This window comes from Phoenix dactylifera, chromosome 5 (assembly GCF_051530095.1).
Source record: "Phoenix dactylifera cultivar Ajwa chromosome 5, Ajwa_hap1_PhDact_Kaust_v1.1, whole genome shotgun sequence".
Classification (NCBI taxonomy): domain Eukaryota; kingdom Viridiplantae; phylum Streptophyta; class Magnoliopsida; order Arecales; family Arecaceae; genus Phoenix; species Phoenix dactylifera.
The window spans coordinates 39,710,915-39,724,050 of NC_143194.1; the positions used below are offsets into that span (position 1 = coordinate 39,710,915).

General features: G+C 41.5%; 2 protein-coding genes across 4 annotated transcripts; both read left to right on the forward strand.

Annotated features, from left to right (window-relative positions):
- The first annotated feature begins 2,714 nt into the window (after positions 1-2,714).
- Positions 2,715-3,984, forward strand: LOC103708777 (early nodulin-93-like). Its single transcript, XM_008793853.6, has 4 exons — positions 2,715-3,019; positions 3,183-3,244; positions 3,337-3,412; positions 3,506-3,984. The coding sequence occupies exons 1-4, from the start codon at positions 2,950-2,952 to the stop codon at positions 3,610-3,612; spliced, it is 315 nt and encodes a 104-aa protein (XP_008792075.4). The 5' UTR covers positions 2,715-2,949; the 3' UTR covers positions 3,613-3,984.
- An 802-nt stretch (positions 3,985-4,786) lies between these two features.
- LOC103708778 (Tetratricopeptide repeat (TPR)-like superfamily protein) lies at positions 4,787-10,952 on the forward strand. 3 transcript variants are annotated; one of them, XM_039128723.3, is made up of 2 exons: positions 4,787-5,557; positions 9,802-10,952. In XM_039128723.3, exon 1 carries the CDS (start codon positions 4,884-4,886, stop codon positions 5,538-5,540), a length of 657 nt encoding a protein of 218 aa, XP_038984651.2. In that variant the 5' UTR covers positions 4,787-4,883; the 3' UTR covers positions 5,541-5,557; positions 9,802-10,952. The 3 variants fall into 3 exon arrangements, with proteins under 3 accessions (XP_038984651.2, XP_038984650.2, XP_008792076.4); XM_039128722.3 differs by lacking the exon at positions 9,802-10,952 and adding an exon at positions 7,096-8,948; XM_008793854.6 differs by lacking the exon at positions 9,802-10,952 and adding an exon at positions 8,991-9,778 and having other exon boundaries at positions 4,789-5,557.
- The last annotated feature ends 2,184 nt before the right edge of the window (positions 10,953-13,136 follow it).

The following is a 13,136-nucleotide window of genomic DNA, read 5'->3' on the forward strand; positions in this document are numbered from 1 at the left end:
ATATTTTTTTTCTATCTTTCCTTGCATCATGGGGGACTCTCCACCTAACTATATTACAGTGGCCTAGGCTTGTGGATTATTTCCTGAAACGAGCAAATCCATGATTGTTCATCCATTTCCAGTTTGTCACAGCCTACGTAGCGTGGTTAATTATATCGACGGCATTGGCGAAGGCTCCTACTTCTGTTAGCCTGGGCTCGGACGATAAGGCAATAGGAGATATTGGGCTTGGGATCATGGCCCATTCAACGTTAGCCCAGGTAAGGCCCTACGCGGAGGATCTGATGCTCACGTAAGGCTTCATGCGCAAGCGAGGCGGACCCAATTAAGATGCTTTCAGGTCGGGCTTGAACCTAGAGTAGTCGTTTCCGGGCCCAATCCTAGCCTCGAGCTAATAGTTCTAGTACCGGCCGAACCACTTACCCCGTGGCCGCCAATTTTGGATGGGGATCCTCTCCAGTCCCGGCTTGGGCTGCATAGGGTCCATCTTGCAATCCTGGCTATTCATGATGTACGAGACAGTCCTGATTGAATAGGGCCATCAGTATACTAACCCATATGCCATGATGGGCCTCATTAAATGATTGTTGTTGTTCCAAAAATGAAAGCGTGTCATTGGATGCTGTTACTGCCGGTCTCTGGATTGATGACATGGGCTGCCTCAAAGAATCTGCAAGACTGCTGAGAGTTTAGAGGACTCAGCCGGATTGGCTTTGTTCGGGCCTCCGATGCTTTAGTCGGAGAAGATTTTTATGTAGGAATGAAAGAAATCATCTTTTTTGTAGGGGCTCATGGCCTATGTATAGCCATGGGATTCTAAATTTTAAAGTTTGAAGTCGCGCTATAACCATCTAGGATTGCAGTGTAACCATCCAAAGATTCAACTTAACTATTGGAGGTTATTATTTACCTAAATATTCACCTAGAGTACAAGCTACGAGCTATGAGCAAGATGAAAGCCTCTTATTTGGGGTTTCCATAGCCTGATTTATATAGAGAGGAGGGCGAGAGTCTGCGCGCACCACATGTCGCTCAGCCATTGGTCGGCCAAGTTAGTAGTTAAAATTCTATTGGATGTTGAATTCGAACCATATCACTTACCCTCGTTCTGAGTTTGAGCCATTCTACTCAGCTCGGGTGAAAGAAGTAGCTAAGTTGTCCAGTTGGTGAACCAATTGGACTTGGGTCAGACTATCTGGTTCGACCGAAAAGTTCTGGAAGCAGCATTAAGTATTTGGTGGAGTTTCTATAGCGTCAATTCGTCTTCCCGAGGCAAGCTAAGCTCTAGCAAAAAGTCAATAACACCGTACCGCCCTTTTGATTTGATGTTAAGGATAGATTCAAGGGATATCTTGGGACTAAATGCTCAAGTAATGCATGGCAACTCATTAGACCAAGTAGTTGATCAAAGATTTGGATCCGAGCCATTCAGAGCTCTATATAAGTGGTGAACCCTCAATATTTTCACCTCATTCGAAGAGATCTAGGCTTCCCTTCAGATCGCTCTCAGCTCGGTCAAGGCTCATTCAGACTCTGGTCTTCTTTAGCCTGAAGTTCTCGCCATCCTTTAGGTCTGTTGGCGTTTCTCTTCCTTTGGTCTCTCTCTTTTTTTTTCTTTTGTCTTTTTTTTCTTTTTAGTCGTGTGGGTCAAGATGAGTGAAATACTCATGAGTTGGTTGTCCAGCTCGCCTTCTTCACTAGATCAAATTTTGGCAACAGTATCGATATCCTACCATTGGATTTTGATTGGTAATATTAACAAGTAACCATATATATTCTTCGAAAATCTAAGAAAAAGGCTGGCTTTGTGAAAATATGAAAATAATGATTTTTAAAAAATAAATATATAATAGAGCGTGTAAATGGCCCCAGCAGCTAGCGCACTACCACAGGGAAACCCACGGTTTTGCTTCAACCTTCGTGCGGTGGTTCCCAAACCGTCGGCGGAGGGATGCACTGGGAAAGCCAGAAAGCCCATTTCCCGTGGGGTTTGGAAAGCAGAATAAAAGATAGATAGGCCTTCTCTCAACAATGTTTTAGGACATTGTTCCATACATACCATCTAAGGCAGCCCTTAGTTCCACGAACAAGCAGCTGATGCCAGCGAGGACCTCGGATTTTTCTTTTTTCGACCATAGATTCTTCGCAACCCACAAACTTATCCCATGAATATCGTACTCCTCGAGCAACCCGTTTGTTTCATTAATTTGTTAAAAGATATTAAATTTTTTGCTTTAGAAAGTATTCTCTTTTGTGGTAACAGTTCGAAAAATGTTTTAAAGGGTGCTTATGAACAACATGATAATATTACTAATAATTTAGTATGATTCGGTGCCCTCCACCTTTTAAAACAATATTTTTTCTATTACACATAGATCATGGGCCAGAACAACTCTAATATCATTGGTCCCAACTCACAACTTCATTTAAAAAAAAAAATAGTCAGAAGCTATTATTTAAGTTTTTTTTGATTCTATATAAATATTCAAGATAATGGCTGCAGGTTCTCACGTACTCTCTCTCTCTCTCTATCTCGCACAATTCTTAAAGCATCATTTCAATAATTTTGAATAAAAAAATATTATAAATTTGAGATTTAATATGCATTAATCGTACTACAGACTGTATCTGTGTGCCTCCAGGCCACGGATTCCCCCAGCCAGCATGATGTACGAGAATATAAAACAGGGGCAGTTTAGGAGCTCTTTTGGCAGTTCCACCAGCCTCCATGGCCACGATAATTCCACCAACTCGAGGGCTGGGAGGGGTAAAACAGGCGACCACCCACGTATTTCAGCCAAAAACCATCAACCGCTGCTGCTCACCCAAATCCTTGTAAATGCAGACAACCTTCACATCTAAACCTCATTAAGAAAAATCTTCCAAGGCCTCTTCCACTCACAGTCTCCTCTGTTCTCCAAATCCCTTCAGCTCCTCTCGGTTACAGTCATGAAGATGGGTCCTGTCACACTCTCCTCCTTGGATCAAAAGCTTGCAATGGCAAAGAGATGCTCCCATGGTACTCTTATCTACTTCCTCGTGCCTTTCAATATGATCTCCCTCTCTCTTCTCTCTCTCTCTCTGTGTGTGTGTGTGTGGATGAACGGTGCAAGTTATTTAGCAGCATGTTCTACTGCTACTAGATTGGAGTGAACAATGATGGTCTATTTGGAATTTGGCAGAGGGAGTCGTTGCAGGAGCGAAGGCAGCCATTGTTGCAAGCGCTGCAGCTGCCATCCCCACTGTAAGCATTCTCTTCCTTTTCTCTAATTTGTCGAGACTCATTCTAAATTGCTTCCATATCATTTAACTGACTATGTCGCAAACTGGACTCAGTTGGCCAGCGTCAGAATGCTGCCGTGGGCAAGATCCAACCTGAACCACACAGCTCAAGCTCTCATAATCTCAACAGGTTTTTGTCATACTTAAATCTCAAACGAACTTTGTTTGTATTTTGTTACTAACTTTCGACTTAATTAACATGTTTGTGCGTGCATCACTGCAGTTGCTGGTGCTGCCTACTTCATAGTTGCAGACAAGACGGTGTTGGCATCGGCCAGGAAGAACTCCTTCAAGGATGCTCACCAATCCGGCAAAAAGCTTGGTTCCTAATCAAAAATGTAACTTTGCTCTGATAATCTTGTGCTAAAAGAGCAAAGATGTATTGCACGCCTTATAACGGCTAATATGGACGAGATAATGGTTTGGCGAGATCGCTCCAATTATTCTTCTGAAATCTAATTACTGTTATAACAATCGATCCCATTTAATTCATGGAAAACCATCACGAGGGCTATGAATGGATGGACTTCGATGCATGCGACTGTCGATAACTTGTACCGCGCACAAGCATAAGAAAATTCACAAGCGTTTCATTTATATTATATAAATGAACAATGAGAGACCTCATCAGATATGACAGAACTAGTAGAAATGTAGAATAGGTCTCTACTGGGTGAAAGTATATGCTCCTACCTTCATGTGAGGCTTATATACAGACTTTACGCCGGCCAAGGAAGGAAAAAGACATTGTAGCAATAACACAGTACGCGATACATGGAGGCATCTTCAACATCACCTTGTCCATCTCTATTGCAGATGAGTCAAAGTATGCAGATGTTGCTTCTTTCAAGTTACTCATATTTATCGAAAAAGGATAGTGCTGCTGATTAAGTGACTTTCTCTGCGATACGTCATTCTAAAGAGTTTTTCTAGGTGAATCAAGCGGAGGTTTCTTATTTCCTTCGTTAGCTTCTTTTTTCTGATTTTGTTGTTACGCACATATCATATGAGGTGCCAGTGCGCCAAAAAAATAAAAAAAATAGCAGTTTTCTTGCTGCTTGTTTCCTGTTTTTTTGGATTTGGTGCAGTTTTGCTGTTCGGTTCTTAGGCTGTTTCCGACAGTTTCTTGAACAAATTACATGTACATATATAATCAAAAAGGAAGAAGATGGCAACTATCATAGTAAAGTTATTTATTTAGTACTATTTTAGTCAATGAATAATAGCCATGAGTTGACGGTTGGATTGATCCTTAGATAAACTATTTCTTTCTTCCAAAATTCAAATTTTTTACCAATTGTCCGGTATCGTAACGTTTTAAAAGATTGTCAATTCTTTTATTTTTCAGTGTCCTCCATTATTTCCCATGGTCACATTGTTACTAGATGGCCGGTATCCATTAAATTTGGATAACGTCGTCATTAAAACATGGTCAATTCTTTGTTCACATTAAAAGACCGTCAATTTTGTTGTTAACATTAAAAGATCGTCATTAAAAGCCAGGGCCGGCGAAACCGGCCCAAACACGCACTATTTGCGCGAAAGAAGAAGCTACACTCGCTCTCGGGTAAGGAGGAGGAGGGCGGGCGGGCGAGAGAGAGATGGGGGGCACCGAGATCTTGGTCCAAGGGCTGCTCCTCCTCTTCGCTCTGGGCATCTTCTTGGGCCTCCACGCGATCCCCAGGCGGGCCCTCTCCGGCCTCCGCCGCCGCTCCCACTCCTCCGCCGCCGCCCGCCGCCACTTCTTTCAGGGCGGCCAGCTCCTCGCCCGCGCGCGGTCCGCCCCCTCCGGCGCCCGCGCCGCCGCCCTTGCCCGCTCCGCCGCCGACGAGGCCGACTGCGCCATCGCCCTCGAACCCCGCGACGCCGCCCACCACATCCTTAAAGCCCTCGCCCTCGATCTCCAGGGCCGCCCCCTCCCCGCCCTCCGCGCCCTCGACGCCGCCCTCTCCCCGCCGGCCGCCAAGTCCCTCGCACCCCGCGAGCGCGGCGACGCTCTCGCCAAGCGCGCCGAGCTCCACCTCGCGGTCAACCGCCGCCGCCGCCTCGACCAAGCCCTCGCCGATCTCCTTGAGGCCGTCCGCCTCAGCCCTGACAACGCTAGGGCCTTCTCGCTCCTCGGCGAGTGTTACGAGCACAAGGCGGCGGCGGAGGAGGCCAGGACGGCCTACCAGAACGCGATTCGGATCGATGCGTCGCTGGCCTCGGCTCGTCAGGGCCTCCGACGGTTGTCGGAATCTAAAAAGACGGAGTCTTGATTCTTGAGTCGATCAAGGTACTATCTTTCTAGCGTTCCCCGTTCTGCGGAATATTATACTAGGGCTATCTGCATCAAAGATGGAATCTTGATTAATTTTGGATGGAATCTTAATTAATTTCGATTGTTGTAATCCTACTCCTCCTCCTTATTCATCTCCTTGTAACAACAACGTTTCTTGCTACGAGATTTCATGTATTAGTCCAAGCTTTTAGATCAAGAAAAGATGCATTTATTTCTCTTTAAATATCTCTTTATTTTTTAGGAGAGCTAATGAAAGAAGTTGAAATAGAGTGTAAAACATATTAACTGGGACAATTTTTGCAGTGGATGGCTTAAACCTAGTTTTCTCCAATGAGTTGTCGTAAATATTTACTTTGTCAGCCGAATTTAGCTTATCACATAGTCCATACAAACAACTTTGGTATCATTTTCTATGCATATACTGGTTAGTTGCAGCAGATCACCACAACCGGCCGATGTTATAAAGGGCTCCATGTTCACAGAGATCAACACATGACAAATGCTGTCAATGATAGCATGTTCTGGCGAGGCAAATAATATTGGGGCCTAACCAGCCTAGACTTTATGCCATTTAACTGGTCCATCAGTGTATAGTTTAATCCAGGATAGCAGTGATTTATGATTCTTCCATTAACATAGATGATCTGCACTACTCTGCACAATGAATTCTGTAAAGGCAATTAGTTGTTTTACATATATATTAGAACCGTCTTCTTGCTAAAACTGTTATTCCATGTGATGCAACTCAACAGGAATATTCCAAGCCAAATCTATTGCTTAAAAAAATTAGGCGAGGAAGAAATTTTGGATTCTTGTACCTAGTTATATTTTATTTTTGATACGGAGTATATATTTTGCTTTGCATTTTTGCTGCATTAACAATAAGAATATTCGTTGTCCATTATTGTCAAGATCTGCTTGCACGTTTTTGGCATATATACTCAACATTCACCCCCCAGTACATGATCAATGCTGCTGATGCCAATCCATTCTGAAAATTCCATAGTTATGAGTTATAGCTTTCTGCGGAGTACAAACTCAATCAAATTGGAGCCCTAAAAAACTACCTTGGTTTTCTCCTTTTCAACCCGTGCACTTCAGTTTTAACCAGGAGATACTTGGTTTGGATTGCTCCACCCATTTGAACTTAGGACTTTTAGACCTTGTAAAGCAATACAGATTCATGGTGGCTCAATTTTATCGGAGATCTTTATTTTATGAAGCATCTCTTATGTTATTATATGGAAGTAGCCCTTTTTTTATATGTGACCTTAATAAAAACTTCAAGCTGCAATCTTTTTCCTTTATTCTTACTCCTTCTGGAATCCCTATGCTTGTGTCCTTCTGATGTCGCTATTCGTGATGGTTCCAGTTTTCCAACTTTTTGCTTCTATTACTTGCTATTATGGCCAGAGTTTAAGTATTATATTGAGCTACATTGTATAGAATAATACCGTTTCATTTGATATAATAATATGATGATTTACTTGATACATGCTCCATTGTTGTTCCTAACTTATCAATGCTTATAGGTTTGTAGGAGAGATTTTCTGTTGCTGAGGCATATCAGGATTTGTGATATCTTTTCATCTTTACAGTGATCCTTCCAGCCATAATATCTTAATATATGGAAGCTATCTGCTTAATATTTAAATTTGTAAAGTGCTAGAAATATAGCTTTTTGTCCTTTACTGGTGTCTTGGAGATTATTGGTCCTTGGTATTTCATCAGAAGCCCTATTTCTTTTGTTCGATAAATAAAATGTCGGCATGGCATGGATGTTTTCAGAACCCTGATCAAGTGCTGGTGGTTTTCGGGAAATTGCATTTTCTGTCTGTGGCTCTTCAACTATAATAGAATAAAATCATGCTATTGCTATCAGTATTTCTGGGGGAGTGGTTCTGGGGGGCTGATCATAGGGAATGCTGGGTTCTTATAAGATTGATGATCACTTTCTTCATAATTGTTATTGGGTGATAATGCACGAGCATAGCTTGTTTGTATTCTCTGGAGTGGTCAACAGTGTGTCCTTTTTGGAAACAAGGGTGAATGGAGATACCTTGAAATGGGGAAGTGCAAGGAGGGTTTGTTGATTCACCTAGGTCAAAAAAGCTAATGATGCTAGCTATTATGGTTGTAGGCCCAGTATCTCTAAACATTGAGTTATTGATTTTGGAACCTTTGTTAGTTATAAAAGTAAAAATTGATATGGCTGGAGATGTGGTTCTAGAATTTAGATTGCTGATAGCATGGCGATATTGGGCTTATTTTTGCTTTACTTTTGTCATGGGGTTCTATATATCAATAATGGCACGGTGATTTTCTGTGTGAATATCAATGAGTCATTTATGTGGAACCTCATGGATGTCATGGAGATGCCATGGTGACCAGAGTTTTGTCTAATTAACACATCTTTCAACCCTGCAGCAGCACTCAATTTCAAGAGCTCTAGTTCCTTTATCCTACACCAAGTACTCTCATCAGCTTCTTCATAGATCTTGCCTTCCTAAAAGTGGTTGGGCTTTGCTGGCTGTGTAATGGCAACTTGTGAGGACCGGTTAAGTTTACTGCTCATTTTCTGGATGGGTTATTACCAGCCAAGGATGGCCAATCTGTGCCAAATCGGCTGGTTCGAGGTGTGTTGAACCAGTTGGTCGAGGACCGACACGATTTAACCTGCATTTTTGATGCAGTTGGCTGTTTTGCTTCTAAACTCCTCCCCCTCCCTTGTGTTCTGGTAAGTCCTCCCTGTCTTCCTCTAACTCTCTCGCTCCGCTATGATTGGGATAAGGGTTTCCCTTGGCCCTCCCTCTTCCTCCCTCCCTCCCTCTCTTTCTCACCCTCACCCTCGCCCTCCCCTTCTCTCTTTCCCCCCCTCTATGGTAGGGATAGGGTTTTTGTCAGCCCTCCCCCTCCTCCTCCCTCTCTCTTTCTCTCTCTTTTTATCCTTCTTTTCCTCCCTCTCCCTATTTTCACTATGCTATGGAATGATATGGATCCATATCGTATGGAACCGGTCGTTGGCCGGTATAATCTTTAGTACCAGTTCAGCAAACTTTGTTACCAACAGTGAGAGACCGAGAAAGTAAATGGTCAAAAGCTAAAATTATAATTTTTTGACACCTACTTATTAACTTAATCAACAATTCTGAAGCGACCTTGATTTAGAAATCGCCTGGCCATGTCCTTTTGTTCTCATTTTGTTATAACTTACAACTAAAATAAGTCTTATCATAAACTTGTCAAATTAATTTTTCTAGTATCATTTAATATCGATGGCTGATAATCACTCTTTAAACCACAACCTTGAAATTCCTAATTCTCTCTCTCTCTCTCTCTCTCTCTCTCTCTCTCTCTATATATATATATATATATATATATATATATATATATATATATCTAACACCAATATGTTGTCTGTTTGCAGAGTCGCTAGGTATCTATTGACATGCTTTTACCTATGAGTGTTCATCAAACGTCATTAAGAAGCAAAAAGAAGCAGCAGCTCTGAAAACACTCAAGATAAACATCGGGCATGAATCTAACAAAAATCGGATGAGCCTGTCTACAGGATGTTCCGGTCTGTAAAGCTACTGCTGATAGGTCAAAACAGGTCAATTTCTAGCAAGTTCTGCCCCCGACACCATCAGGAGCTGGCTCTAAAACCTTCTGCAGAGTTTAAACATAAGTTTGTATGCGTTGCTTTTATATGACCTTGATATTTAGGAATGAGGATGATAATGATTGCCTGAAGTGACATAACAGGAGTTCAGTATCTCATCATTCGGCGAAGAAAATACCTGCAAAAATTTACTGCACATGATCCAGAGTGGATGTATATCTTGATGATGTGAGGCAAGTAATAGTGTCTGGGCTGGCATTGCTGGTTAAATTGTCTTTGTAAATTGTCGTGCTGTGGCCTCTCTTTTTGAATTTAGCCCTTTTATCTTCTATTGATCGATTTTAGTTCTTCATTCACCAGGAAATAAGATCCCTCTTGTAATCTGCCTTTGGGAAGATTTCAGGGATAACATAGAAAATATGAGAAAACCAAAATTTCTACCAATAAGAATGGCTTTGTTGGAGTCTCCGCTATCATGATGGACATAATTTGACTAATTCAGCTGATGTATGAATGATTATTTGATATGTGGTTGTTATGCACCGAATGAATGGATGATAATGGCGCGAGCAGGATGGATGGGCATTGTTTCATGATGGTTTATGTTTGATGGCAGGTGCGGATGTTGTAGAACTCTGGAGACAAAAGGTGTTAATGACGGACCTGAGCGTGTTTAGAAGGAGAGATGAGGGGGTAGAAGGCAGAAACTCCAATATAAGCTTCCAAGCATCCCAGCAAATACTGTGATCAAGCTTTATCCGAGTATAATATAGCAGCAGAGCTTGAATATAGTGAATATGCCACAGTTATTTTCATTCTTATGGTGGTCGTGGAGAGACTCCACAAATGTTCGATTAAACTCTCTTTCACCCCACAGAAGGAGAATTATCTTGAGGCATCTGCAGTCGCCCACTTTTGATCTGGTGAACCATTGGCCATATCAGTGTCTTATGTCCAAGCTGAAAGCTTGAGAGCAACTATGACCATCTTGAAAGAGAAGGAATGGTCCCTGTGCAGTGAAAGTTGCTTACAGCTATGGGTGCAAATGGGTCGGGTCAAGAATGGTCCCGATCTAATCCAATTTTTTGTTCGGATCTTAATTTTAGATCCAGACCCATCGGGTCCATTACTACAATTTTTGATCCAACGGATCATTCGGATCGGATCAGGTCCATGTATAATTCGGATTCAATCCAAAAAATTTAGGTTCGGTTCAGGTCTGGATCGAGTTTGGTTTGGGTCAACCTATCAATGGCTTCAGAATTTGTATTTGCACCCTCGTGGGCTACAACATGCGGGTCCAAATAATTTTACAAATTCGAGTCGGGTTGGATCCGTAGATCCGATTCGGAAAAATGGAATGGATACAATTTTAGGATTCGATCCGGCTCCACAGATCCTCCAAAATGGGCAGATCAGATCTAAGCGGGTCGGGGCCGAGTTATGGGTCAATTCGGTCCATTCGTAGCGTTACTTACAGCGTGGTCCTAACCACCTGCCTCTAATGAATGGTGCGTGGGTTCTCACCAAACCCAGCGGCATCTAAGTCAGCCTTCACATCCCTTCACATCTTAACCACCTGTCGTCAAAAAGACGAAATGATGCCAACTTAGGTTCTTGCACGAAATTAGGGATGACTCATGGCATCGCAAAAGATCCGATGCAGCGTCTCGTTGCATGCGTAGCTGTGCGTGCATGATTCTTATCGTCGCTGTGCGATTTTTGGAACCCAAAGCCGTACCAGTCGGCGTAGATATCGATTTAGACCCTGAAGCATTTCTGTTCGGGACCAATTTGCATCCTACTACATTGCCTTTGGTCCTCTAAATTTCTCTCCCTGATTTCAATTCGATCTGGATTTAGATTTGGATGGGATCCACCCACCCACGATCATCTCCTTTCGATGTTTATCTGGATTCTTTCTCCGTGGTTCATGATCTGTTGTTCCAATATCGTTTTCCCCCCCTCAAGAAGTGGTCATGGAGGAAATGGAATTGCCAAAATTTAAAGATGTTCTAGTTTCAATTTTCCCTCTCCCTTTATAGATCATGTTTCAGACCATCACTTCCTTATCAAAACTAATGATTATAATTGACAACGAGGAACTTTTCCTCATCAGAATTGAATAAATTATATTTCAGGCCATCTCTCTCTCTCTCTCTCTCTCTCTCTCTCTCAGCACAAACCGATCCAATAATGGATCGCATAAATAGATTAGAAATGATTGTCAGAAATTTTTTAATAATTTATAGCGAATTAAATATGTATATTATAATATAAAAATTAGTCTTTCCAATAGGGATTGCATGTTAAGTGTGCATTAATGAAGCATATAATGTTGATGCTCAGGACCAGGAAGAGTTAGGAAAGAGTTAAGAAAATATAACCTAACTTTTCTATATTCTCTTTTAATTTTTTTTTATACTAAAATATGGGAATCTTATTTTCATAAACATCTCTTTTTTTTAAAAAAAATTCAACTAAGCAAGTAATTTATTTTTGTTTTTCAGTTAACCATACTTTTTTTTTCTTTTTTTTCTTGCGCATGCGCGCAAGAAAAGAGTGTAGGGTGTTGGTGTCGGGGTTCATGCCATATGGCACGGCCTAGTGGTTGTACAGTCATATGTACTTACTAAGGGTTTTGAGGAAATTTTCAGAGGGTTCGGTCCCAGTTTCGGTGGGGAAAATTTAAGGATGCGAGCCTTTAGAAAGGTGCTAGCTGACAATGTGCACAGTCATATGCACTTACTATTGCTGCCAACAATCGCAGGTGGCAGTGGTAGCTACCACTCGGAAAATGGTGGATCCTACCATGTACATGGCGAGGGCCACAATAGCACTAGGTAAAACATAACAGCTTGTGTGCTACTTTTCATTATCTAAAAGATTAGTCTTTACCCACGTTTCATTTGAGATTTAACACCTACAATCTACTAGTCTAATACTCTTTCACTGCTTGTGTGCGCGCGTGTGCTTGTGTGCTGCTTTTCATTATCTAAAAGATTAGTCTTTACCCACATTTCATTTGAGATTTAACACCTACAATTTACTAGTCTAATACTCTTCCAGGGCATGCGCGCGCGCGCGCGTGTAGAGCAAGTAATGGAAGTAGTCTTACAGCTTTATCCGCTCATTATGCGCCCAAGCTAGAGAAGACTGTTCATTGCAAGTAATCCCATTATTAGGAGATTTTTTTGATAAGAATGTTGAGCAAGAGCCCTTTTTTCTAATATAAAGTATATATTTCCTTAACCTTATAGCACAATTAGCCCAAATGTGTTTATATACATCGATCCTCAAGTTCATGACATTACATTTGAAGAAGACATCTTGTGCATATCTCACAGCGATACGAGATGTATTTTGATTAATGAGAGTTCATGATATATAGTTAACCTTTCTTAGGGGGAAAATATTCTGCACGGAGCTTTGTTTGTATTTTAGGGCAAAAAATGTACTAGACTCCAACTTGCAAAAGAAATTGAGAGAGAATAGCTGCACTAAATGCTACATAAGTTGGTAAATCAAGTTTCTTTTCAATAATTTTACTTCCTTGCTTGAGAAGTGCAGCCCATGCGACTATTACTGATAAAATATCATGGAACGGGCAAAATTTTTTACTAATGACCTCCTTGTTCGGCCATCTTTTTTTTTTAAAAAAAACTATTTCAACAAGTTAATTAGTTTTCGAAGCATGATATGACAACCAACGTAATCCTATCCATCAACCCAATTATAATGTGATCTTAGCTTGGTTTGGATCAAGCTTGGGAGACATCAAACGCATGCAAATTAACCAAGCAACGCACATGGGAAAGAGGATATATAAGCCTTGTGCTACGTAATAAAAATTGTTTATAGGAGTAGAGCTAATCATTGCAAAGCATGGAAGAGTCCACATGACACGAACCAGTTTTTCTTGACCAACCAAGCTGGTTGGTAGGGTTTGGA

Excerpts from the sequence above, each read along its gene's own strand:
- LOC103708777 (XM_008793853.6), top strand. The coding sequence starts at position 2,950 with ATGAAGATGGGTCCTGTCACACTCTCCTCCTTGGATCAAAAGCTTGCA. Across the intron at positions 3,020-3,182 it reads GGCAAAGAGATGCTCCCATG|AGGGAGTCGTTGCAGGAGCG; the intron begins GTACTCTTATCT and ends GGAATTTGGCAG. Across the intron at positions 3,245-3,336 it reads CTGCAGCTGCCATCCCCACT|TTGGCCAGCGTCAGAATGCT; the intron begins GTAAGCATTCTC and ends AACTGGACTCAG.
- LOC103708778 (XM_039128723.3), top strand. The coding sequence starts at position 4,884 with ATGGGGGGCACCGAGATCTTGGTCCAAGGGCTGCTCCTCCTCTTCGCT.